This window comes from Limanda limanda, chromosome 8 (assembly GCF_963576545.1).
Source record: "Limanda limanda chromosome 8, fLimLim1.1, whole genome shotgun sequence".
Taxonomy (NCBI): Eukaryota; Metazoa; Chordata; class Actinopteri; order Pleuronectiformes; family Pleuronectidae; genus Limanda; species Limanda limanda.
The window spans coordinates 11,298,491-11,326,476 of NC_083643.1; the positions used below are offsets into that span (position 1 = coordinate 11,298,491).

The 27,986-nt window shown below is 42.3% G+C and overlaps 2 protein-coding genes across 2 annotated transcripts; one reads left to right on the forward strand and one right to left on the reverse strand.

Moving 5' to 3' along the window:
• On the forward strand, positions 1–23,600 carry nfat5a (nuclear factor of activated T cells 5a). The gene is made up of 13 exons (XM_061077183.1): positions 1–25; positions 142–273; positions 9,607–9,735; positions 12,316–12,931; positions 13,077–13,260; positions 14,435–14,625; positions 14,734–14,906; positions 15,123–15,257; positions 15,379–15,431; positions 15,562–15,694; positions 15,852–16,036; positions 16,116–18,447; positions 18,628–23,600. The coding sequence occupies exons 2-13, from the start codon at positions 201–203 to the stop codon at positions 19,029–19,031; spliced, it is 4,608 nt and encodes a 1,535-aa protein (XP_060933166.1). The 5' UTR covers positions 1–25; positions 142–200; the 3' UTR covers positions 19,032–23,600.
• Positions 22,986–27,868, reverse strand: nudt7 (nudix (nucleoside diphosphate linked moiety X)-type motif 7). The gene is made up of 3 exons (XM_061077185.1): positions 27,582–27,868; positions 26,606–26,764; positions 22,986–24,098 (listed from the first exon to the last, which is right to left on the reverse strand). The coding sequence occupies exons 1-3, from the start codon at positions 27,735–27,737 to the stop codon at positions 23,748–23,750; spliced, it is 666 nt and encodes a 221-aa protein (XP_060933168.1). The 5' UTR covers positions 27,738–27,868; the 3' UTR covers positions 22,986–23,747.
• Positions 27,869–27,986: the final 118 nt, after the last annotated feature.

Genomic DNA, 27,986 nt, shown 5'->3' on the forward strand with positions numbered 1-27,986 from the left:
TCTCAGCAGCACCACACACACTAACGTGAGACGTGCAAGCTGACGGGCTCTTTTTTTCGGCTATTGAAAGTTTTGTTTCGCCTCGATGTTGTCCATTAAACATTCCGCTTGTAAAACGCAGTATTTATTTGCCACCAGCAGCCGACCTGGTTTCTTCTAAAGAGTGTGTCCGCTTCCCCTCCCCTCGATGAAGCGGTGCGATGCCCTCTGATTTCATATCCCTCCTTAGCTCGGATCTCGACCTCAATTCCCCCAAATCTCTGTACTCCAAAGGTAAGATGCTTACTAAGCGAAGGCTACTAACCCGTTGTGTCCTGGTTTTTAAACGGGAGGACATTGTGAATTGTCTTGATGGCTCACGTTAAGCTGCTAGCTAGCTGTGGTTAGCTTCCTTTCTGCTGCTAGCCCAGCCTAGCTAGCTTAGTTAGTTAGCTGCCTTTGCATTGGTGACTACCTGGCTGGTTAGCTGCCTGTGTCACAGCGCCTGGAAGGACGTGACACATCGGGCTGCTGTATGATGGGATGTGAGACCTCATGGGCCCTGGTTAGATGTGTTCTAAGGGGGTTTCTTGGTGGCAACTAGCACCATGGTAATTTATTTCTATTAGCTAGCCACAGCTACTGGAGGTCGATCTCCAGCCACCACATTGTTCAGCGGTTTAACGTGCTTAAGTCTTGATCCTGTAGAGGTGTGTGTGTGTTTGTGTCAGTGTGTGTGTGTGAGAGAGGAGGGATGGGCAGTTTTTATGATGTTTGTATTTGAAATACCAAAATAGTATTTAGTCATTTGTATTTGATAGATTTGATGAAAAGGGATTCATATTTTGTATCAAAATACTTGAGTGTTTTGTATTTTTGTTGTTATAGAATACTGTGAAATACTTTCTGTGAGACTACTATGTGATGCTGTCATGAAAAGGAAAGTCGATGCATGCAGCCAGTGATTGTGTCCACTCAGTAAATTGCCCAAATTAGTTGAGATTTGAACATTAAGCTTCAGAAAATTGATAATCCAGCACTAAGAGAGACCTAAAAAAGAAGAAGCACAAGTTGAGAAATGTGTTGGTTGTCAACTCTCCATTGATTTTAGAATAAAATGCTGAATTCCTAACTGTTCCTACTATGTTCTGGTGTTCGTTGTAGTATCTTAGGATGAATCAAATTGTTTTAGCAAACCATTTAACCCGAGTAACGTAAGCAGCCCTCACAGTTAATGTTGGATTGCTACCTTTAGGCTATGTTAAAGTTTTGATCAAGTTTGCACAGGAAAGCAAACTACCAAGCGTTTCAGATTTGTTGTACAACTTTACTTTATAATGCCAAGAGATGGTTGAACTTAGTAAAAGCACCTGTCTTTTGTGCCTTGTTGTCATTAACAACGTTGGGCTGTAAAGCCACAAAACAACAGGTTGTTATCACATACACCACTTGTGTTTGTTGTCGCTCAAAGCTCTGAGTCTAAGTGTGTAACTTAGTTGGGGGCTGGTTTGTGTTTCGTTAGATTTGTTCTCAAATAACTAAGGTGTGATTGAACAAGACCGTTTGGTTGATGATTGATGTTATCACTTGGAAACTAGTTTCTCTGGATTAAGGTCCGTTCAGTTGTCTGCTTATGAATGACTAGTTAGTATTGCCGTCGATGTTGCTGTTGAAAGGTAGGCCCTTCATTATCGAGCAAGATCTAGAGGTCAGACTGAACTGTCTGTTGATTGGTTGCATGTCAGATTTATGGCATGCCTAGTTAGCTGTTGTCTCCAAAAATGTCCACATCAAGGAGTCAGTGTACTGCTAAAGAGATAGAGCAAATTGGCACGGTTTGCAATGTGATAAAATGCCCCCTTGTAAAAGGAATTGTTGGTATTTAAAGAAAAAAATATATACACTAGTTTATTTTGATACATGGCGTGGTTGCTGTATTTTTTATAGAATCGCAATAAGGGTATTTTAAAATACATTCTGATGGTTCTAAAATGGGACAGTGTTTAGTTTAAAAAGGCTTAGAGGTAATGATGTCTGATCTACTGAGCCGGCAACATGGCTTTCTTAGTATCGCAATACAAGCCTGTAGCTGGGCAGATTTACCTTGAGCCTCAGCGTTACCTCAAGTTCGGCCTCTATGTTGATTACAAGGCCAAAACACTTGATGACGGAAGGCGCTCAACTGAGGTTATGTCCCTAGCAACTGCTGGCAGCCGCTAACACCTGCTAACATCACCTGGTAGGTGGTAACTTAAATTGAGCAGAAGATCTTCAAACGTACAAGGGATATTCACCAGCTAGTCCCATATTCACCCCTGTGTTTGTGTGTGTGTATGTGTTGCTTATTCCTGTCGTTTGGTGTATTCTCCTTGCATAGTTGTGAACTACACAACTGTGTTGTGTGGATCATGGTTGGATCTGAGCGGGAGTCATCCTTTTCACATTCTCTGGATTCACAGAAAGAATGCAGTTGTTGTCATTTGGGCAAAGCTCAGTCTCCCTATCAGGGTATGTGCGGGGGTGTTGCTTCTACCACAAGGGCCTCGAGTGCCAAAATATACCCCGTCTGTGACAGTCGTTGGACATGTGTCGGCCAACTGTTGCTATTTATCAGGAGGTCGTTGCTGCGTCGTGAAGAAGCTAGACTGTTCACGCTTGTTTTGGTTAGCTTGGCTTGTATTGGTTTTCAGTAGGTTTTAGCAAGTGTATGATTTGAATGATACGAATCAAATAAACTCTTGTTTTCCCATTCGATTCTATTTGTTAGCGTGTTTCATGTAAATCATAATCTAATCTAGTGCTTTTTCATAAGCAAGATTTGTAAAGTGTATCTGGTTGTGTAGTGTAACAGCCCTTTAAGCGGTAATGTAACCTGAGACACATGGATTTATGCATTTTACATTTTGACAGGATGCTGGTCGACAACAGAGCTTCCCCTGCTGCTTATTTTACACCCTCATCTCAGCTGGAGTCTATATCTTGATGGGTAATAACAAGTACTTTGGCAATAATGTCTTACACAGTTTTTAGCTCCCTGCAGTCTGACCTGCTGGTCCCACATCTGTCCGGCTGTTATGTATATTGTGCTCGGGAGCCAGCAGAGAGCATTGCTCCGTGGACCCTGAAAGGCACAGTTGAGCCTGCAATATGGTCACACTGTAGCACATGATGGCTGTTTATTTATATCTCAGTAATTGTGTGTGTGTTTGCATCAGGGTCAAGGTAGCAGACCTGCTCATTAAAGATCTAGTCGGAAACCGCATGTATATCAGGCTGTAAGTGAGAGAGGGGACAGCTGTGTGATTTCATTTGGCCTGGTTGGTTATGTTACACCATTTAGCTGATTTGGTGGTGTTAAAATGAGGCATATGTGAAATCCCGAACGTTAACTATATAAATGTGACGTTTTTGAAAACACTCTGTGCCAGCCAGGTCTTTGAGCCCATGCAGGAGAGTCAGTTTGCCAAGTCTGACATACAGGAAGTAACATCAAGGACATGTATAGTCTACCGACTCTCAGAGTGAAGTAAAAGGCCAAGGATTTCATGGTCCTATAACTTTAGTTTCCTTGTAAATCAAAAAGAGGATCTGAATACAGAGTAGTCAAGCAATGTATTTTTATACCGTGTGTATACAAAATCTGACCAACCTTCAACTACACAAATGCCACCGATCAAAGATCTTGTGTATGGTTTTTTAAATCATAAACACACTAAAACCCCTCGGGTACGTTTTGATTCAGGGAGCCAGATTATCATTTATAAAATATTCTTTGCATCTCAAACTATGATCCTCATGCTTTTCTTTACTCTGGCCATTTTCACAGTAGTATAATTATTGCAAACCATTATTAGGAAAAGTCTGTTTTGTTTGATTAAAGTAATGATGTACACAAACAATGGCAAACTCATAGGCTGAGGCTAATTTTACATTTGAGAGAAAATACGTTTACCTCCCAACAGATAATGGGGGCTGTGCGTGCACTTGCTGAAGAGCTATCTGTGTCGCTTCATGTTTTTTTTCTCTCTCCAACTTCAAGTGGAAACATGTAATCTGATTATATTTCATAAATGTTTTATCTTTGCACCACACCGCTTATGTAAGAGTTTTTCATTTAGATGAACAGACAATCCAAAAAGAGTTTTTTTAGTCTCACTGAGAGGGGGTGGGGGGAAATCTTACATCAACTTATCAGTGTGAGAAGCTTGAGCTATAGAATCGGTGTTTCCGATTAGATTCCATTGTGTGAGAGACACAAACAGGTCATGCAATACAGAGCTGGTAGAAAGTAGTTCCAGAAATGGTTAGAGTAGCTTGTGGATTATTCAGGTGAAGTGGAAGTGGATGTAAGATGTCACCGGGATTTTAGTTTTCAAATGTGCATGCAACACATTAGAAACTCCATTTGTCTCCACTGCAATGGGGGCAGCAGGAATCTTAAAAGATGACAATTTAGAGAGCTGGGTAAATAAAAATCAACATCAGTATGGCTACATACCTCCAGAGGTAAATGAGAAATTATGTGAAATATTGCTCAGCTCCAAAATAAGCGATGTGGACTGACGCTCATTTTTGTATATGAGGAAAACAACTCATTACTAAATATGAATCATTAATGTGAAATCTTAGTTTGGTTTTGTTCTTTATCATTTTATTACTTCCTTTGTTCCTGAACTGATTGTATTCATATCAGTTCATGCACACTCAATTAGTTTCATTTACTGTAACTCACCTGAGGCATGTGAGAAGAAATGAAAGCCCTTCCTCGAAAAAATCACTTTTAAGTGTCATTTAGGGCTAGGTCAACTCTATACTGTGGTTTAGAAAGTTTAAAAAACTTGTGGCATATATTCCTGTAACTTTGGGGGAAATGTAAACTAGATGAGGTGTGTCTTGGTCAAATGAATCAGTGTAAACTGGTGATGACAACAGATTTTTTTTTTAATTAAATTAAGCTTATAAAGATAATATGGCCCTCTCCTGCTCCAAGTCTGAATAATCAGGGATAAAGCTCTACACTCAACTCAAGTTAAAGAGAGCAGGGTTGATAGTTACACACTTTAAAAGTCCCAAAACACGAGCAGGGTGGGCAAAATAACTGTGCATGTGATTTGAGGGCGATGGCACGGCAAGTGTTTTGCACAGTGTTTTTAACCTTGCACAATTGTTCTCATTTAGTAATCTGAATACACAGGCACATCAAGTACAGTACATCCAGCCGTTCATTGCTACTACATTTCAGTTTCAAGGTAAATAGAGATGGTGGAAATCTACAGCCAAAAATGATGTTTCAAGTGCAGTCAGTGGTTTTATTGTCAGGTTTTCTGGAGCTTGTGTTCAAGAGTGTCTTTAAAACAGTCATTGTTGGACTCTGACACATTCTTGGTCTGCATGTTCTCTCATTTGCAACAAAAACACTGTCCTCATGAATTGTCTATTCTTTATCCCCGCTCGTAGCCCTAAGCCAGCTGCAAAAAATATAAATGGACTGGTGGCCTTGGCATTTGGCAAAGCTTTCAAGGCATGTGTAATGTGAGCAGTGCATAACTATGATATGAGGTAATTTAATTGTTCTAAGTTTAGGTTTAATTCGGTCCGCCCCCTGAAAGGCTAGGGTGCTGCAGCTTACTTTTTCTGGCATTTTCAGGCAGGCTTGTAGATCTGTGATGTCATCAGATGTCATCTGATTTCTATAAAAGCAAACATGAGTGCCTTTTGAGTACTTAATGCTTTATGTACTAATTTCCATTTCCAATTAAAATTGTGTCCTTTTCAACTAAGGTTTATCTGAGGCAAGATTTACTTAATGTTTTCTCTTTTTGAAGTTAACTCTCTGAGGCCTGCCTCTGTTAATCACTTATTAACAGGGGTAACAGCTTAACTAAAACATTTATATTTCTCCAGTAACTAAAGATTTATGAGATGTGTTTGACCTTTGTTCGTCACATGAGTTATGTTAGGAAGCACATCTTCAGTCCAAGTAATAAGAACATTTGAAGGGATATGATTGATGCTTATGATTAAGAGTTTTTAAGATGATCAAAAACATCAAATATGAGCTCCAAACACTCCATTCACATTCTTCATGTGTACGTTTATCAAAATATACACAGCAAAATATGCTGTGCCATTGTAATATTTTGATATTGGTACCAAAAACCATTGCATCAATATCAAAACAATGAGTGTAACCAAGCCTAAAAACTACTTAATTTTCCATCACCACAGTTTTACCCCTCTGCACAAAACTCATGCTAATTCATGCAAATGATCCAATCAGTCAATCATGTAGCATTAGCATCATCCCACACCTGCAGTACTGCTATAAATTTGACAGAATAAAATAAACCAAAAGGCCGACACAGGGTTGTGTAGTCCTCAGTCCTTGTGCGGTCAGTTATCTGTTTGACCTGAGGGGTAGAATATCACCTTAGATGGTACCAATCTCCAAGGAATGCAGAGATAGTGCCTCATTAGAGTTGCTAGGAACATCACTAAAGCAGATAGAGGTCACGATCTTCACTTGATGTTTACATAACGTCTCCTGCCAAGAACTGAAATCTGAGGCTGCCGTGGGCACAGGCTTACCAACATTGGCCTGTCGTGTTGAGCCCAAGATGGTGTAATGGTGTGAGGAATGTTTCTTGGAAAACTTTGACTCCCTGAATAGAACTCAATCATGGTTTGTATGGCTACATCGGCATGATAATGGTGAATGTCACTAAGCCAACACCGCGACAAACTAGTTTTATGGACATGACAAAGAGTTCAGTGTACTCCAGTGGCCTCGCTGGGCATCAGATCAAATATAAAACCTTTGGGATTTGGTAGAACGGGAGATTTGCAGCGTTCATGTGCAGCTGACAAATCTGCATACATGATGTGATGCAATTACATCAACATGGACCAGAATCTCAAAGACATTTTCTTGTGGAATCCATGCCAGGAATGATTAAAGCTGTTTTAACTGTTAAACAACTCTCTTAAGAACAAGGAATGCAACTACCTGGTATTAGTATAGTAGTAGGGTGTTCTTAATAAAGTGCTCAGTGTGTTTAAATACACTGTTTGCATACTGCTCTGCCCCTCGACAGTCTGGCAGACTAGTAAACAAAACACTAAATGAAATCCAGACTATGCATTTGCATACCCAAATTTGATAGAGCAGCAATCTGGTGTTTAAAAAGAATGTGTGCCTTCTCATTATGAGCATTATTTATGTGTTAAAGATAATTTGACCAAATTAGTACATATGATAAAGGTATTAGTACAAATGGAAATAAACCAACACAGACATCTCTTATTGAATGTTATGGCTGTTAAGCTTCATTGGACTTTTCTCCCCACAGTGAAACCACTACTTTTCTTATCAATGGAAATTGATGCGATAGAGATTTTTGCAAACCAAAACAAAACATTGTAACATTTTATGCTGTAACAGCAGTGTAAATAGTACTTTTAAGTGAGTTTAGAGTTTTCAGTTCAACATTGTATTTACAACCTCAACCCCACATCATCATTTATTTATTATTTAAGTAAAAACACTGTTCTGTCTATGAATGGCTTCATAGATTAGTGCTTGTATGAAGAACTCATGGAAAAACAATGGTCGTCTTATTCAGAGTTTGCATGTCTGAACAAATGGCTCTGTTTTTCTGGTTATATTTGTCTATATGACTTGCTGGTTGTTTTTGCTGCGATCGTTTATCGTGGTCCAATCGAGAGCAGAGGGTGGTGCAGTGACAGGACAGTATAAAAGGTTATTTCCGTGGAAAGAACCTTTCTGGGTGAAACTAATAAGATGTAGTGTCAGATCGGTACTTAGATTCTTGAACTCGCAGAGACCCGACCCGGCAGTGTCAGAGGCCTTTCCGATGCTGGTATAGGAACACCTGCAGTTGTATTGACTTTGTAATATAACTCAGTCGTTAGGTAGGGATGTATATGTAATAGCCTATTGTCACAAATGTATTGCGAGCCGTTGGATGGTGACAGCATTTGTTTATATATGAATGCCTGTCGCATATGAATGGGTTCCAGGCCGGCTGAACACACATTCACAAATTATACACAAATCTACTGTGTGAAAAGAGTATTAGTGAAGACTGAGGTCATGTGGAGTTGCCAGTCGGTCCGTAATACAACCACGCACAAAGACTCCCTCTCTTCACACCATGAACAAAGCACAACAGCCTCAGATGGAAGGTTATCCCTCCGGATGGATGGACTTTTACTGTAATTCTGATTGAACCCTTCCTTAAAGACAGATTACTTTTGGATTAGCAACGGAGTGCAGAGTGAAGCCTCGCTCTCAGCGTTTGAAGCTATTGCCTGTCTGTGTTTGTGAATTAGTGCACTCGGTTGTTCTCTGTGAACTGTGGGGACTTTGTCTTGAGACTCTCTCGGCATCATTGACGTCACAGAAGTGCGAGATCATGTGTCTTGTCAGCTTCGCCATTCTGCCGGTGCTAAGTCATAGCTGTGTATCAGATGACTACTACACATGCTGGGTGCCACCGATGCACAGCTGAACTATCCATGTCAGGGTGTTGATAGGTCCCTGTTTCATAGCAACCACTCTACCTCATCATCGTGTTCATCTTCCATCAAATGTGGTCTGTGCCAGGGTAACTGCTGCAGTTCTTCAAGGGATCAGCATCATCAAATATCAGGGAAAGTCTCTGCAGGCTTTATTACACTAAGCCCCTTGGGAGCTTAATTTAGTTTATCATAAGATACCCCGTGTTGTGTTAGTGTTGGCCGCAGATTATTTTTTATGGATGCAGTAGAAATTTTGATCGTGAGACAGGGGTCTGATTCCAGTTCCATTCCAGGATTTTTATTTTTAAGAAGGGAACAGGGAAATAACAACCAGCCCGAGTGCGATGCAGTAGGAGCTGGGTTATTACCACCAAGATTTCATTATCGGAAAAGAAATTAACCATATGAGGAGGTTTACTTCTGCAGGCTGACATTTTTTGGAACATTTTTTGGAACCAATATCTAGCAGTCATTAGAGCCCTCATGCTCCCGATGCTGCTAAAAATCCTGATGATGTTTTCTTACACCTTACATCTATTGCACTTCTGTCCGTCCTGAGAGAGGGATCCCTCACATGTGGCTCTCTCTGAGGTTTCTACATATTTTTACCTGTGAAAAGGGTTTTTAGTAGTTTTTCCTTACTCTTGTTGAGGATTAAGGACAGAGGATGTCACACAATGTTAAAGCCCTATGAGACGAATTGTTATTTGTGAATGTGGGCTATACAAATAAAACTTGATTGATTGATTGATTGATTAGTCTATTAGTGCATTTGAAGGCTCTTCTGCTTCAGTTTCATTCTCCAGGCAAGAAAATGGCTGTTTTTTATGGAAAACTGTGAAAGCAGTGATCTGGGTTAACTGACATCAAAACCAGATGTGTTTTTAAATGGGAGAAATATTACTACAAAAGCTGCAAAAGTCTTTGGATCCATCTATTTCTAAAAAGGCTTAAAGCAGGTGTGAACTCAAGGCTGTCAGTAAATGTCCACCATCCTTTTTAATTAGTTGGGCCATTAATAATTAATAAACCCATGTATGTCTTTCAAACCCTAATTTGTCTTCTCCTCCTCATCCTTTATGGCAGAGTCGGTATATGACCTCCTCCCTAAAGAGCTCCAGCTCCAGCCGTCGTCCACCCAGACCGAGCCAACCACCATGAGCCAGAAGAGTGGGGGAGAGCCGGGACCTCCGCCAACTGCAGCCTTGGCCTCAGGTGAGCTACCTGCTCAGCCAATGAAAACCATGATCTGGGATCAGTTTCCCTTTACCAAACTATTCCCGGTAGGGGTGAAGAAAACTAATAAGGGCTTTGTATTTTTGGTCTGGGGGCAACTTCACAGTTCACTGATTTCTGAGACAATTAATATTTGTGACTGTGTGAGATTAGACAGGATAGCATTAATATTTCAGCGAAGGTATTTTAACACTGCTGGTATGACAGTGCGTTGTCATTAGGTTTCATTTTTGGATATATTGGGGGTTTTCCTGGTTATTTTTTGGCCATGATGAGTATTTTAGATGTTGTGTTTTGCATTAGCGTTGCTCACCTTGACTTGACTTGTCTGTTGGGGCTTTGATACTCATCCAACTGTTTCTGTATATGTAAAAATATATATATATATATTTTTGAAAAGTTAGTTTATAGATATATAGTTTTAGATCCATTTATAAACTTACTTTATATGGTACTCTACTTCAATAATTTAAGATTCTCTGTGTAAAACTCGTACAGAGTATTTACGTTTTGATCTTTACACTGAATAACAGCTTTAGGATATGTTGGTGGGATTGCATTAACAGCATGGCAACATAGCTTGTTCCTTCTCATTTCACTCATATTTTTTTTTATTCAGCAGCTATTCTCCCTGTGATGCTTGTGCTCAATGTTTTTTGCCATGTGGCTTTAAAAGGCAGTTTAAAAAAATATTCAGACGGCCCCGTTCAGACCTGGTATTAACATCTATCACTGCTGATTCAATCACATGTGGACAGTTCTCGGTATACGTGTGAACGCAGCCAAGAAGCATCAGACTCTATTTGCAGGTGGGCTGGGATGCATGGGGTCACATTCTTTTAGCTGTGTGAACGCAAACCGAGTCCTCGGGCACATGGAAGATCCGCCTACTCAGCTGACGTCCTCCGCTCTACTACAGTCTCATGTGGCCCAAAAGTATTTTTACACTTAATTTTCTCACACCCACACATTGATTTATTTGAAGCCACCACCACGTATAGATTTATATTTTTTACTGTATCAAATAGGCTAAAAACATCGTTCAGTTTCTTCAAACAGAAATTATGTACGTATTTATTGCCTGTAGGGGGGAGGTGGGATGTGAAGTGGTCACTGGAGACGCATTCTAATGCCAGGTGGGAAATGAGTAACTTAGAGCTGTCCACTTGTGATCGGATTACTCAAGACTCATGGTAATACCAGGTCTGAACAGGACAAGAGACGCAGTAAAACCTTTGGCTTTAGTGCTCGTCTCAGACAATCACTCATGTTATGACTTTATATTCTGTTTCAGTCTGTTGATTTAGTGCATAAGCCTTGAGGTATCAGTATCTTTAGGTTTTATTTTTAAATGCTTTACAAGTACCTTGAGCAGAAACAGCCTATGCACATTCACACATTCTCTTATGCACACGTACAACAGTAGTTCCTCTGAGGTTTTGAAGTGTTGCAGCTAAATGCAGTTATCCTAGATATTTTCACAAAGGAGATTTTTTTTTCCTCTTTGAAACAGTGAAGTTGCCCCCAACTGTCAATGGACCGTGATGTTAAATAACAAAACACTGTCTGATCTTGGATCGTGGTTCAGGGCAGTCGACAGCAGATATAACTGAGGATTCTAGATTTCAGTTTCATCTAAGGTGCAACCTACCTAGTCCACAGTCATGTTGAGAGAGAGCTTTTGTTAATGCTACATTTTTTACTGTCCTGTCTGACCCGGCTGGTCCTTAACGGTGCTGATCAGAAGCATGACTACTGTGACATCCTTCAGATGATTGTGAACCAAATCAACATACTTTAAAGTGTCTATAAATGATCAACTACAAAAGTCACTCCTTCCTTAAGTATATGAACTGATCCAGTTTACTGATTGACAGAAGTTGAATCTTGAATGATCAGCTCTCTTGTTGCTCATTGGCTGTCTCGTTTTTATTGCAGGAAGTTCCCTCTGAGGCAGGGAGTGTCTGCATATAAAATGGTCTGCAGTTCACTGCTCCATAGGTCAGAGGCTTGTTTATTCTGTCTCCATGGCTACGCTCAGTCCCAACCAAATCTTCCAATTGGCATGCGCAAACTACTGTTTACTACTGAATGCACATTGCACAAACTGTATTGTAACCCTGGCAACCCTGGCAAACTTAATTTGGCGCCACATTACCAGCTTGCAAATTTGGCTGTATAAGAAAGTTTGAGCAGATTTTCTACTATTTTTTTCTTGCAATGTGTATGTAACAATTTGTAGCTTGCTTTTGTTTTTGTAAACAAAGCATGTCAGTTTTGTCACATTGATTTTAATTAAGAAAGGTTTTGTAGGAATCAACACATTGTGGGACCAATTGTACCCTTCTCAACTTTAACTTCAGATTATTTAATCAATGCTTGACCGCTCTCGCATGCACAGTGAGAGCATAGAACTCACAGCAGTCTATCGAAATTAGAGTTGGGAAGAGGGGGAATCAATACAAAATTATGCACAAATTCAGCTGCTTGAATGGGACTGCTAGCCTGCTCTGTGCTGAGCATCTGTACTAACTCTTTTACCTGTGTATGCTACTACAGATGCCAGCTCTTCCACCTCCAATTCCGCCTCTTCCTCCCTGGCCATGGGAGCGCCATCCACTGGCCCCTCTACCTCGACCTCAGACCATCTCAAGGTTACACAGCATCTCCAGTCCACTGGAGGAGAAGGAGCTGGAGCTTCAGAGATGCAAGGTGTGGAGGGTGCTGTATCTGGCCCCAACAGAGGCGGCAGTGGGCCAAACAGTGCATCAGGAGACATAGGGTCAGGGCTAGGAGTCCAGCAGCCTCAGAACACCCCATCCAAACGGAGGCCTGTGTTGAGCATATCCCCACCACCTGAGGACCTATTTGACGACAGCCAGATGTCTTGTCAAGAGGAGACTACTGTGTCTGCTCCAACAGGTCCAGACTCAGAACACAGCAGCAGCATGTGGGCTGATGACTCGGTCTCCAACTTCAGCTTGGTCAGCTCGGTCTCCTACAATGACAACACAGAGGTGCCCCGCAAATCCAGAAAGCGCACCCCTCGCCAGCGGCCTGGCCCAAAGCCAGCTAATCCGGAGGACAGCATGGATGTGTTTGATGCCGACAGCGCCAAGGCCCCTCACTTTGTGCTGTCCCAGCTTGGCACAGACAAGACCAGTGCAACAGGCAGGTGAGGTGATCATTGTCCATCGAATGCTCGTTCTGCCAGCATTTGAACTCCGAATAGTGTGGTCTCTTTCTGGGATTACGGAGAAAGTTTCTTGAATTTCCAAAAGTCCTCATAATCCCATTTTGTGATTTCTGTTGCCCTGCAGCTCTCTTGAGCCAGGGACCGCAGTGAAGGGTGGGTCACTGTCGGCTCAGTTCCCCCAGAGGAGCGATGGGAAGGACCTGAAGATCCTGGTGCAGCCAGAGACCCAGCACAGAGCTCGCTATCTGACCGAGGGCAGCAGAGGCTCCGTCAAAGACCGCACACAGCAGGGATTCCCCACTGTCAAGGTTGGACAAAGAAGTCTTGACACAGAAAAAAATTCTAACACCAAAGTTGGAAATTACAGAATAAGATTCACAGGGCACAGAGTGTGGAGTGCACTGCACCACAAGAGAATACCAATACAGAAAAATATAATTACCTAATATATTAATGAACACGTGCTTAGCAGAAAGAAAGGAGTTAAAAACAGCAACGGAAAAAGAGAAAGATAAGTAGCTCATAAAATAAAGGGTAATAAAATGGAAATATAATAAGTGTTTTATGGAGAGTTTAAAAATACCCTAACTGCTCCGACTGCTTGTCCCAACAGTTTAGGGACTTTAACAGAAATGGCCCAGTCCTATTCTTAGTCATTAGCCGTGACCTGGGAATAATGAGCAGAGCGGCATACACTTATCCAAGTGAATTCCCAGGCACACAGGAGGTTAATAATGTAGTTTGAAGCAAGGTCTTAATTCTTTAGAAGTTAATGTTTGAAGCACTCAATGAACCAACCCTGAAAGGAAGCACACACGTAATGCATGATAAAAGTAAAGATGTTCGTAGGTTTATCTTTGAGCAAATACATTAATGTGTGATAGAATTAAAAATATCTCTTGTCTGTTTTTGTCAGATCCACATATGGAGAAATAGAATATACTTTTTCTAGCAACTCTGATAAACATACACAAACTACATTGGCCTCATCATTGTGCATGTTTTTGTGTCTATTCTTGAGCCTCTAATAAGGAGTTGTTGCCCTGTATGCATTTTAGATTTCCTCCATGATAGGTGTTGCTTTGGGCGTTAAAAAATGCTATTATTAGGGGCCGGGCTGCGATGCTGCTGGTCCCTCTTGTTTCCTCTTCTTCTTCTTCTTCTTCCACTGAAATCCACCTAACTTAAAATAAACCAAACTTAGCACGTAGACCGGGTCCTATGCCAATAGTCCTCAACTGTCTTTGTGGGCCAATAGTGCTTAATGACAAAATGCTGATGTCTTGGAAGATGCAATGTGAAAAATATCATTTTCTTCATCCTCTTTTTTTTTTTCATCTTCCTCCTATACTTTCTCAAAATGCCCGGCCCTGACCCATTGATGCTTATAGCAGCTATGATTTAATAATATTATGCCTTCTATTATTAGTGAAGCTCAATACTAATGTTAATGGCGTTTACATTTCTCTTTTTTGTCCCCAGTTGGAGGGTGTGAATGATCCAGTCGTGCTGCAGGTGTTTGTAGCAAATGATGCAGGCAGAGTGAAGCCTCACGGTTTCTACCAGGCGTGCAGAGTGACCGGACGCAACACCACTGCCTGCAAGGAAGTGGACATAGATGGCACCATTGTTATTGAGATCCCTTTGGAGCCTAGCAGTGATATGACTCTTGCGTAAGGGCCTGTTTTCTATGGATAATTTGGGATTAGTTCATCCTTGTATCGTGTTGATGCTTAAGAGATATTTGTTATACATTCTTCCCTCATGTGCTCCTTCCACAGGGTGGACTGTGTAGGCATTTTGAAGCTGCGTAATGCAGATGTGGAGGCCCGTATTGGTGTTGCAGGATCGAAGAAAAAGAGCACCCGTGCCCGGCTGGCTTTCAGGGTCTGCATCCCCCAACCTGATGGATCTACCCTCACTCTACAGGTCCCTTCATCGCCAATCCTCTGCAGTGAGTAGATCAGGCACAAGTTAAACAGTCCAACCCTACAATGTGGATGATGTGTTTCCAGCGATGTTTGGTTTTTGTCACATACAGAATTTACTGTGATGATCATCAGACAGAACTCAGTTTCCGTTGTTTCAGAGTCTTGTTCTTGCCTTCTGGCAGAGACTAACTCAGAAATCATGTGAGTTTTAATTCTTCCACTCTTCTCTTGTTCTACAGCCCAGCCAGCGGGAGTGCCAGAGATCCTGAAGAAGAGTCTTCACAGCTGCTCAGTGAGAGGAGGAGAGGACGTTTTTATCATTGGAAAGAACTTCCTCAAAGGAACCAAAGTGATTTTTCAGGAGAACATTGCAGGTGTTGTAGCCATTTTGGTTTTGTCAGCGTTGTCCCACATATTTGTGTGGTTATGAGTATCTGCATGTAAATGTCGTGATGAATTGAAAAGTAAAAACTTTCTTAATTGTTTTATTCATAGATGATAATTCCTGGCAAGCCGAGGCAAAGATTGACATGGACCTTTTCCATCAGGTAAAATTAACACAACTGTATTTATATTCCTTGTTTTTCCGCTTGAATAATGTAAAATGTTGCTGACAATTCTCCTCATGAAATTCTACTAAAACTAAGATTTCTCTTTTGAATCTTTACTGTCTTCCAGAACCATTTGATAGTGACCGCTCCTCCGTTCCACAACCAGTCAATCACTTCTCCAGTGTCTGTGGGAATCTTTGTGATGACCAATGCTGGTAGATCACATGACGCCCAGCCCTTCACCTACACTCCAGACTCAGGTACAGCCACGAGCAGAAGGACAGAGGTTACCTGTTGATACATTTCAAGCCTCTTGTAGGTTATTGAAAACAGGTGTAGGTAGAGCTGTATTTAGTCTAGTTTTAGTGATATATAAAACGCATATATAACTATTCTGTGTTCTACTTTAACCCTCAGCTGATAACTCCAATGCCCGGACAGTAAAAACAGAGGGATCCTCTCTACTCACAACGTGTATGTTTGATGGCCAGATGAAATCTATGTCGTCTGAGCAAACCGACTGCTCTGGTCAGCCTTCCAAACGCCAAGAGGACACACCAATGGAAGTGTCCAGCAATCCACCACCCACGGATGTCTTTAAGGTACCATATAATTCACTCAACAAAATAAAAACATCTACAGAATTGGAGTTTGTAACATATCTCTTTCCTCTTTTCTCAGCCATCCCCGGACCCTCTTGCCTCGGTGCAGCAGACCCTGGAGCTCAGCTCCAGTCCCCATCCAGGAGGGGAGTCCTTTCAGAGTCCGATGCCCCTACAACCTGAAGATGTGGAGCTTCCCCAGGCACCCCCTGTGTTCCCCAGCCTAGAGTCGCTCAGTACTATACAGAAGCAAGACATTTCCCCCACAACCTCCTTCCCAGTGTCAGGAGACACCACAATCCCTCCTGTGACACCAGACGTCCCTCAGCAATTCCTCAGAGATCCTCAGGACAACCTGCCTCCTGAGAATTCCAACAATAATGGAGGGGTTGTTGTTGTTGCCATGCCCCAAATATCAACTTCATCTCAACCACAGCAACAACAGTCACAGGTTCCCATGTTCCCCCAGGAAGAGGTGGCCCAGCTGGAGAGGGCAGTAAGGGAGCTACAAGCCGGAGGTAACACCACGCTCCAGCAGGTGTTTGAGGCGGCTGTAGCCCAGCAGCAACTAAACTCTGTGCTTTATAGCCCCAACCCCTCTGCAGACTCTCTTCAACAGCACGTCCAAGAAAACATGAACAGCCTTAGATTAGGAAACACTGATAATTCGATGTCTACACAGCAACAGCTACAGATACAACAGCAACAGCAAATGCAACAGCAGCAGCAGCAACAAATGCAACAGCAGCAAATGCAACAGCAGCAACAACAACAACAAATACAGCAACAGTTTCAACAGCATCAACAACTTCAACAACAGCAAATCCTTGATAACCTTCAGCATCAACATGAGCAACAACATCTACAGCAGCAACAGCAAGTCCTTGGCAACATGCAGATGCAACAGCAACTGATACTACAGCCACAGGACCAACAGCAACTGCAACAGCAGCAGCAGCTCATTGAGAACATTCAACAGCAGCAACAGTTGCAACAGAATCAGCAACAGCAAGTCCTGAACAACATCCAACTTCAGGATCAGCAACAGCAAGTCCTTAACAACATCCAACTTCAGGATCAGCAACAGCAAGTCCTGAACAACATCCAACTTCAGGATCAGCAACAGCAAGTCCTGAACAATATCCAACTTCAGGATCAGCAACAGCAAAATCAAATACTGACAAATTTACAACAACATCAGCTTCAACAGCAGCAGCAGCAGCTTCAACAGCAGCAGCAGCAGCAACAACAGCAAAATCAAGCATTGAGCAACTTACAACAGCAGCAGCAACTACAAGAGCAGCAGGTCTTGGAGAATTTACAGCAGCAGCTTCAGGCTGAGTTGCTCCAGCCACAGATTCACTCCACCACGCAAGGACAGCAGCCGGGGTCCCTCCTTCAACGGGCCGGAGACCTGCTCACCATTCAGACCAGCTTCCCAACACAGCCTCCATCCCACACATCCCCCCCACAACAGCTCTTCCAATCACCCAGGCCCCTTGGAGAGTCCCAGGGCTCTCAACAGCAGGTCCAGGCTGCCCTGCTCCAGAATACACTGACTGTCCTGACGAGTGGCAGTCTCAACTCCGAGCAGCAGTCGACTGGCTCAGCACTTTACCTGTCCCCAAACCCTTCCCAGCAACAGCAGCAACCGCAGCTGGCGTTTATCTCGTCCATGAAGACATCTACGAGCCAGCCCCAGTCTGTTACAATGTTCCAGAACCAACCCCAAGCTCAACTTTCCCAAATGCAGCAACAGAGCACCCCCATGGAGGAGCAGCAGTCGGCACAGCAGAACCAGCAACAGCCACAACAGCTTCCAATGGGCCAGCAGGGCTCTTTGTTCCAAAGTATTCCAAACCACTCACAGGGTAACCCTGTCCCCCAGAACCAACTCTCCCAACCCCAGCAGACAGGTTTGCTCCTCTGCACGACAGATCTAAACCCGCAGGCTATTCCCCCAACTCTTCTCTTCAGCACCCAGACCCAAGGTCCTTCCCCCATAGGGAGCATCAGTGTTGGAATCCCTCAGCCGGACCCAGCAGAGCCCATGTCGTTCCAAGACCAGAGCTCTTCAGGCAACAACTCGACGTCCAATGAGAACCAACAGCAGAGCTTATTCCAGGAGCAGCAGCCAATGCAAGTAGGCCCAAGCTCCAGCAGCATCCCGAGCAGTCAAACTGTAGACCTGTTTCTACCGCAGACATCTCTGTCTGGCCTGCAGAGCTCTATAAGCTCACAGGAGCTAAACAACCAGGCTCCGGCCACTGGCACAACCATCTTCGTCGTTCAAGGTGGTGTGGGCGTTGTCGCCAGCCCTGGACAGCAGCCACCAGAGCAGCTTTTCCAGACAAGTGGGAATGTGGCTCCTCAAGGACAAACCAACCTGTTTGTGTTTGGCCTCCAGAACGGTAAGATGATTGGGGCTTCTCCTCCTCCACCTCAGTCACTTAACTGTTAAAAATAACAGTTAAGTGACTGTAGAATTCTTGTTTTCCTGAAGTGCATCCTGAGTTGCACCAATGTCATAATTACATCCATTACCTACTGCTTGATTATAGTGATCCTCACAATTTCTTTCTTCCTCCCAGACTCGCCACAGCTGCTCAATTCCTCCGGACCCCCCCTGCCTGCTCAGAGCCAGCCCCAGAACTCCAGTCACATGCAGACTCACTTGGATCAGCCAATGGCCCAGGCTGCCCCCCCAATGCAAGCCCCCATGCACAGCAGCCTACAGAACACTCTTCAGGCACAGATGCAGTCCAGCTTAGAGAACGCCATGCAGACCAGCCTACAAAATGCGATGCAGACAAACACACAAGCAGCCCTGCAGTCTGGTTTACAGGCAAACATAGAAACAAGTTTGCCAACTCCAATGCAGACCAATCTACAGATGCAGATACAGAGCAGCTTACAGAATCAATTGCAGGCATCATTGTCTGTATCATCCAGCATGGATAAAATCGAGGACCTCCTGGAAAGCCTACAGAAGTAGTGATACATATTTGGACAATGTGGTCTCTAAGGAGAGTGAGAGATATGTAGCTAGTTATACATCCTAACATCAACACGGTGGCGGTGCAAGTGTTTTGTGCCAGTGCCACGAAATGTAGAAAATTAAAATATTTAAGAATTAAATGCCCCCTTTTCCCTTAAAACCAAATTACGAGCTCATGTAACCCATTGTTTTTATGAAATATTTATCATTCATTACAGCTTCTCGTAGATCCATTCCCCCTGAATCCGTGAGTCCGTCTTTGTTGTTACCCCTCTTGCAGGATCAGAGAGGCCCGTAACGACAGCTTTACCTATCAGTCTCAGAAATGCAGTGTTTTGTTGTCAAGAGTGTTTTTAACAATGTGAGCCTAAGAGATGATATTGATAAAGGTCTATCAGGTTTTAGTGGGGAAACTGGAAAGGGATAAAGAATGTCGGTGATGTTGAAATGGGAAATAGTAATGTGATGGAGACTAGGCTGTAAGAGCAGGCGGAGAAGATAAAACAGTCAGCCATGGAGTGGATATCACGTAGCGTGTAAGTGTCCAATATAGGCTGAATCTCATTTTGTGAGTGTGTAAACTAATTCCACTCGGAGAGACAGTCGGGGGACAGTTGTGTTAGTCTGCCCGTCGTTTGTGGGACGGCAGCGAAACTGGGGGAAGACAACCTGGCACAAAAACAGGAGTGAATATCGTCCTTCTTTTGCAGTTAATCAACCCCTCGTGTTTGCACATCTCGACAGTTTGACTAAATTATATAGAAGGATCAAAGATGGTTAGATTACACATACTTTCATACAATGTTTTGGGAGGACAGTTAAACTCTTCTCCTTAAGAATTTCTCACTGCCTAAAATGGCGTATCATTACATATTTATACTGCAGGTGGTCCCCCCCGGCGTGTAGCAGAAGGAGGAGAGAATATTGAACACTCGCAGATGAGATTCAACCTAGTGAATAATGTGACTTGGCCTTTTGTGGCCTTTTAGGCACCTCCCAGTGTTTTCATATGTTTAGGCCTCATCAGCTTTCTTGGTGAACTTTTAAGAAGCATTGTAGTGTGTGTATCTTTTTGTTTTAAAGAAGTTGGTAACTTTACCAATCTAACGTGGATAGAGCGAAACTTTCCACTAGTGAAAATGGAGTGTTGTGTTTTTATAAACAGTTTATCTCAAGCACTTTATAACCTCTTTTGTGTAACCAGCTAATCCTTATATCCGTCCACAGCTCTCTACTGACCCAGCTGAATTTGTACTCGGAAAACGTCCACTTAAAAAACAAAAAAAATAAAAACAGAAAGCAGTTGTCTTGTAAAAGTAAAATACATCTTAACCAAACATTTTTACATTTTCTCATGTCAGAATATTTTTGAGGTCTAGGACAACTTTGTATAGAATGTCTGCTCACTGTTGGATCCCTTTTTTATATTCGGTCTCAGTGGTCCAGTCAAGTCTGTCAAAAAAAAAGCCATTCCCACAAAAGCATTGTCATTTTTCAGTGTTGGCGTGGTGAGTAGGCCTTTGTGTTTAACACACTGACAAAACACCTGTGTGGTGAGAGCTGTTAGCTGATTGGTCCTCACACTTCAAAGGCAGCGTCTTTGAGACTCAGAGACGAGAGACACCTGAGAGAAGCCGGACTAGGCTGAAAAGCTAGTCTCTGTTTCATTCTGCTGTTGCTGGTCTCCGAACAGGCCTGTACAGTTTCCTCTTGTTCGGCTTTGCTCTCCGACTGAGGGATGAGGCTGTGGAGACGACATCAACCCGACGGATCACCAGTGTCATCGTCTTCTTCTCTGCTTTAGTGCCGAGCAGCGTCCCTTCCTTTCTGCTGCGGGAGATCTGGCAACCCGCCGTGGACGAGATCTTCTCGAAACGCAGCAGTGCACCTCACGAGCTGCTCCCGCCCTCTGATCCATGAGGCTTCCTAAGTGTTGAACCTACAAACTAACGACAAACACAAAGTGACTAGCTTTTCAGCCTAGTCCGGCTTCTCCCCAGTATCTCTAGTCTCTGATTCTCTGAGGTGTGAGGACTAATCAGCTAACAGCTCTTGATCCTCACCTCCACAACCTAAAACACTGATTCATTCAGATTGTGCATTGAAATGAAGGATTTTCATTGTTATGCTATTTGTACTATTTACTGTTCAGTCTGTCACTTGAGACTGTTCTACCTTGTGTTGTGTTAGATATTTAAGTTTTTGTCTGTGTTGGTACCGTGCGCAGGCTGGCACCATGTGAAGTTGGCACCCAGTAGCCGTCCCTTGTGTTGTGAACAGGGGCTCACTGGTAAATGAAATCTCTGTTACATAGAGGCCGCCATGTTGTTTCTATCTATGGTGCTATGTATAGGAGTGATGGGCACTTCTGATGTGATGTTATTACGTAACCGTTTCTACTTAAATCAATAGCGTTGACATCAATTGTTAGTTGAGAAGCCGAGTTGAGTCCAGAGAGCTGGCTGTCGTTGTGGGGTCAGACTGGAGGTCAAACCAAAGCTCCTGTTGTGAATCCTCATCATCTTGTCCCGTACTTGTCCTTTCGAAATGCCCTCATCTTCATGTTTACTCATTTTTACCTAATCATTTAACTTATGCAGCTCTTACGTGGATAGCAATTCAGCATGTTGTTTTGTTTTAAGCAAACATTTATAAAAAAGATATGTAAAGGTACTTTGTTTCATGGATCATATAATTAACATTTCAACCCATGTTTTATTTTTTTTCATTTCTCATGACATTACTCTATTTTTTGATGCAAAGTAACACTGTATTTTCCATATCGACAACAGTAGCCAATTTGGCGTTATCAAAAAAAGCCAATTTTTAGAATAATTCTAATGTTGGAGTAGCATTGCTCACACATGCATCTGTTTACATTTTCATAGTCAAACTATATTGTCCTGCAGCTGTTAGTGATCCATTTTAAAGTAACTTATCTTTTTTAGAATTTTGTATCCATGTATCAAAATGTAGAGTATTTTTGTAAAACTAAAGTTTTTGGTTTACGCTCATAGCACAGAATATCATTGCTGGTATGTTATCCTGAAACTAAGCGCAGGTTTATTGTGAAGTGTATGACTGAAATTAGAAATGTACTTAAGTGGACATCAAGCAAATTTGTTCGAAGTTTATTTGACTGTCCTAACATTGACTTTACCCAATTTGTACAATGTGATAAATGGGCTAGGTTCCTCGTGTTTATTTTTAATGTCATGCATCTCAAATGGCACTTTGACTCATCCATTAACTGTAGATCAGGTTAGAGCGCAGTAGTGATGTTTCCAAGCATTCCATTCCTCTTGGGTTAGGGGAGTTAAAGAGCACATAACGTTGCAGAGGAAGTGCAGAACAGTAACAGCCTCTAAAAGCCATACCCACACAGAACCTGTGACTTCAGTTTCATGAATGTAAAATTTACCTCATGGTGTGGACACAGCTCGCTCTCTACATCAAACCATTGGACCAATTACAGTTTCAGAGAGCATATATTCGGAGGCAGAAGGGGGGGTCGGGTGGCGTGGCATCAGATGTTATTCGTGTCACCGTACATTTGTCGGATTGTTGTGTCTTGGATTGTGGTGTAATGTCGTGTTGTTTCGCACCCTGTCCTTCATCGTGAGCAATCCAGGAAGCTCAGTCCGACTCTTGGAAGAGCCACGTCCACGGGAAGCATCCGGTCAACAGTGGCGAAGACAGCACACAAATCTCGACACAATATCATTTTGTCCGTCAGTCATGTAAATGAATATCCATGTATATTTAAATGTGAAATATACTGCAGGGGTATCTTGAATCTCAATTGTGATGCTTTCAACAGAACTTTGTGTGCCTTGATAACTTATCCGTTACTCTGCTGTGTTCACTGATGTCCCTTTTGTGTCCCCGCTGTTTGGCACCTTGTCCTTTTTACTCCCGAGGACTGTTTAACATCAGGATACTTTTCAGTGATAGACGTTTTATTTCAACGACACAAGCGCAACCATAGCCCATACCAATATATTTTAGCGATAACATTTTCACCCTGGAAATCCAATGCAAGATCGCAAAATGAGAACTCTCGACGTGATGTTGTGCAGCTTCACCGGTGAATTGTCATCCTGTTCATTATTTTCTGTTGAAAATGTTTTTTCCATGCCTCATGAGATTTGTAGCTGTGAGGTAAAAGGGACGAGAGCGTGGAGATTGTTTTACGGAGAGCTTTTCTTGTACTGATGTGCTTGTCAACATTACTATTGTTGCTGTGAACTGCTTGATCAAATGGAGCAACCATGATAACCGTTACTTGCCAATAGTGTGAGCTGTATCTTGTGTGTAATCAGTTTGCTCACGTTTCCTAGTTCGCTTTCAATTTCACATTCTCCAACAGTTCTGTTGTATCCGTTCTGTGTAGCTTGAGCTTTAGTATCTAGCCTTAAGACCCTGCAGTAGGGATAAAGGTCAACCCCAGTGTGTTATCATACATCTGAACTATTATTAACATGTACTTTGCCTTGGTCTGGACATTTGTATACTCTTCTGTTTATATCTGTAATCCTGCTGCTACATTAAATGAATTAATAAAAATTCAAGCGTCTTGATTTTCATCTTTTAAACATGTCATGTATGTTTCCATTTACACCTATAATCAATACAGCAAATTACTACAATGCAAATAAATAACAAATCTGGCTTCAGGCATTAGGTGCTGGCACAAATGCATTACATGAACTGTCATAATTTATTAAATCTCTGTAAAATCTGTTGAAAGAAGGTTAAAGGATTCTTATAGTCAAAAGCAACGTCAAACTCCGGTTTCTTCCCGAGCGCCAGTGCAGCCACAAGTATGGCCCACATGGCTGTCAGGCCCCATATGTGATACTGGCTTTCTGAATCAGTGTCCACAAAATGAAATGAGTGCAACGACCCCGGCGTCCCAGCAGCACCGTGGGCGGCGCTGTGTCCCTTCTCGCTGAGGAAGAAGTCCAGAGGGACGGTGAACACGGCGCTGACCTCAGCCGGGTTCGGACGGGGACGAAAGGACTCCTCTATGAATCCAACCACCGGAGTCACCAGGAGGCCGCTCTGTCAAAAGAGACCAGGGGGTCAAGTGGAGGACAAGCGATGAAACCTGACCTGCTGATGATGTCCCAAAGAAGAGTCATTACCCCGGCCAAGGAGGTTATGTTGTCACCCCTGCCTGTCTTGTTGTTGGTTGGTAAAATGTTTATATACAAGCAAGATTACACAAAAACATCTGAATGGATTTCTACAAAACATGATGGAAGGATGTGGTGTGGGTCAGGGAGGGGCACATTCAATTTTGGCGGTACTCCGGATCAGGAGGCAGATCCAGAATTGTTTGTTTTTATTGCTTATCGACCATTGTTCAAAACCGGCAAATCTGACGTGAAAAGATTTTTATTATAGACGGAAGTTTCAAAACGGTAACTTAACACAAACTAGGGTTATGGCGAAGTGCTCTATTCTAACTAGTCCTGTTTGATTGCTGTGGTAACAGTGATTTCAGGCAATCCAGGTTACTTATGGAAGTCAGTAAATACATACATACATATATACATGCATGCATAAATAAATAGATAGCCAGATAGATAGATAAATTACAGTTCATAGAGAATGAATAGGGGATTATTTCAGTTTGGTTTTAGGCAGTGGTGGGAAGTAACAAAGTAGAAATACTTTGTTACTGTACTTAAGTAGATTTTTCACATATCTGTACTTTACTTGAGTATTGATTTTCCTGACGACTTTTAACTTTTACTTGCTACATTTGAGCACAAATAGCTGTACCTTCTACTTCTTACATTCTCAAAACTGGCTCGTTACTTGAGCAGCGGAGGTTGGCGGAACGTGCAGCTTTACGCACGGCGCACCTCTCTCTCGCTCTCTCGCTCCTGCAGGAGCTCGGTTCAGTCTTTATTATTAGGGGCCAGGAAATGACAGACATGTGGCCCTATTGAAAATGTAAGGGATTATTATTCAGGCAAATTAATTGGCTTTTTGAGGGCTTTTATTAGGTGACTTTACATAATTTTTTGAAGGTATTCCTTTTTCGATTCACATTCGTTTTCCCTTTCCTGCTTCATGTCAACATCTGCACATAAATACATAGCTCGAAGCAGCAAGAGGTTAACTTTTCTTAAAGAAAATATTGGAAGTAGTTGAAAAAACTGTTGGCAAATAGACTATCATTGGTTGGCCGTGTCTACTTAGTCTTACACGTCCACGTAAACAAACAAACAGATTTAAAACAAGTCGAGATGGAAAAACAAACAACACAACCAATTATATAAGCAAACGCAAAAACAACTTTCAGCCAACACAACCAAAAACAAACACTGTGTCATGGACTACTACTACTGCATATTCACGCACACAATTCATTTTTTTAATGGACCTCCCAAATGGAACCCTGGGTAATCAGGCCCAGTTTTCCACTCACTATAATGCCAATATAATTTTTGCAAAGATATTATATATCTATATATTGCCAATTCCAATCCTTAGACGCCCTTTGTGCTGACTCAACACAACTTAGAAGCTGTTGAGTCTTATATATGTATTGTACAAACTGGCTAATGTGTACAACTTCAGGCAGGGTTGTGTCTTCACTTTGTCGTCCCTACAGGCAAGATACCCTACAGGTGTATTGTCACCCTGCTGGAAACAAATGCAAACACAACCCCAGGCCCATTCAGTGAAGATAGTCTAATGATAAATAAACAGGCTTACATGTAGATGCGTGGACAAGCTGGCAGGCAGGTATACAGGCAGGTAAACATCCAGGCAGTTAAAATGCAAAATACAGCAAATAGACACAAAAGGTTCATTTGGTCTATTAGTGTTCTTAGGTAGAATCAAGAGGCACTTGTTTATTCTGTTGTGTTGATTCTTTGTTGTCGCTAGAAGTTCAGATCGATTGTCCAATACTATTTTAACCTCAGCATCTCGGGTTCAAAATTTGTAAAATTATATACATTATATATATAGTGTTGTTATCATTTTTTAGTCAGTTGAAATAAAATTTGGTACTTGTACTTATACTTTTGATACTTAAGTACATTTCAACACCAGACACTTTTGATACTTAAGTACATTTAATATGAGCAACTCTAAGACTTTAACTCAAGTCATTTTCTGACGGGTGACTTTTACTTTAACCGGAGTCACTTTCAAGTAAGATATTTGTACTTTTACTTAAGTATGGCTTTCAAGTACTTTATACACCACTGTTTTTAAGAATGTTATGTCGCATACGTAGACAGCATAAACAGGCAGTTGTGAGAGGAAACCAGACCCGGCCATTTATAGTCTCCCTGCCAGTCCTACAGAAGGGACAAACTGGACAAACACATGACGTCTGAGCATCACAGACTAGCCTGTCAGCGCCGAAATCAAATGTACGGTTCAAAATCATTAAAAGAAACACATTAACATCATGATTCCTTTAAGTTTTTAAAGCTGTAAACCTAGGGGAAACACTGAATGCAGCTTGATTGTATTAGAGCTGCCTGTTGGGCCTTGGCAGAGGTCTTCACTCTTCTGTGTGCCACTGGTTTCTAATGTTATACCTTATGCATGACTGGGAACAGTCTGCAGACCACCTCCACCCCATCAGCTGTCAGACCGATCTCCTCCTCAGCTTCCCTCAGGGCCGTGTCCACATCGTCTCTGTCCTCAGGGTCCTTCTTCCCACCGGGGAAACACACCTCCCCGGCGCTGGTCCTCAGCTACAGACAGACAACAGGTCACAGGTTGGTTTCAACATCAGATTCAACATTGCGGTCAAGCCAGCCGTAACTCACGTCTCTGAGGTCAAATCAGCCGACACAGAAATTCTACTGCACGCATATGCTGACATTTATGGTAAACGCATCTAAAGCGTTTTTTTCAAAATAAACTGTTGACAAGGAGCATATACAAAATGCATAATTGAAAAGGAAATGGATTGGAGTATATTCACAAGAAGTATATATCGTCTCACGTGTCATTTTTATGAAAAGCATTTCGACTGTATCAATTTAGAGATTTTACTAAATAAAAGTCACACATTTTTAGCTTCAAGTAGCTAATTTCTGGATATTTCAAAGTACTGTAAAAAACACTTTGATCAATAAGTGAGATTCAGAGTGAGACTGATATGCCTGTGTTCAGGACCTCTCTGACTACCTCCATACTGAATATCAAACATATTTACTGTATAGATTAAGAGATTTTTCAAAGTGAAGTCCAACATTTCAACTGTGGAATATATCATTTCAGGATACTTCAAAGTACTGTAAAAACACTTTGCTCAATACGTTCAGAGTGAGACCGATATGCCTGTGTTCAGTACCTCTCTGACTACCTACATACTGAAGATCACCCATTTTTACTGTATAGATTTGGAGATTATTCAAAGTAAAGTCCTACATGTGTACAATCAAATCAGTTAATTTCTGGATATTTCAAAGTTACAGACAGACAACAGGTCACAGGTTGGTTTGAACATCAGATTCAACTCAGTGGCCATTGACCCACAGACAGATCCCTGCAGGTTCCTCTTACCTCCGCTGAGCGCAGGGTCATCAGGGTGTGCAGCCCCCCGTCCCTCACGAACAGGGGGATCAGCACGGAGGCCCTGGGCAGCACCGGCAGGTCCGAGAACTTGTCCCCGATGTCGAACGACTTTAAGACGGCGGCTGTCTCCTCTTTGGTCTGCATGGCGGCTGGAGTGTTTCACAACAGACTCGGGAAGTGGATCCGCCGATGAAAACCATCAGCGAAAACAAACTGGGAATCTACTTAGGTCAACATCTCACAGCAGCATTCAAACCGTGAAGGAGCCAGACTCGTCCCGCGAATTGTACGTCACAATGTGACACGGTTAGCTAACGTTAGCACAGAAGCTAACGCTAATATAAACATTGGGTTCACGTGGAAATGAATAACAGTCCAGATATTATCGTGATC

Coding starts and splice junctions, on each gene's coding strand:
- nfat5a (XM_061077183.1), top strand. CDS start 201: ATGCCCTCTGATTTCATATCCCTCCTTAGCTCGGATCTCGACCTCAAT. Junction 9,736..12,315: donor AACTGCAGCCTTGGCCTCAG/GTGAGCTACCTG, acceptor ATGCTACTACAG/ATGCCAGCTCTTCCACCTCC. Junction 14,626..14,733: donor AGCAGTGATATGACTCTTGC/GTAAGGGCCTGT, acceptor CTCCTTCCACAG/GGTGGACTGTGTAGGCATTT.
- nudt7 (XM_061077185.1), bottom strand. CDS start 27,737: ATGCAGACCAAAGAGGAGACAGCCGCCGTCTTAAAGTCGTTCGACATC. Junction 26,765..27,581: donor TGACCCTGCGCTCAGCGGAG/GTAAGAGGAACC, acceptor GTCTGTCTGTAG/CTGAGGACCAGCGCCGGGGA. Junction 24,099..26,605: donor TGTTCCCAGTCATGCATAAG/GTATAACATTAG, acceptor CTCTTTTGACAG/AGCGGCCTCCTGGTGACTCC.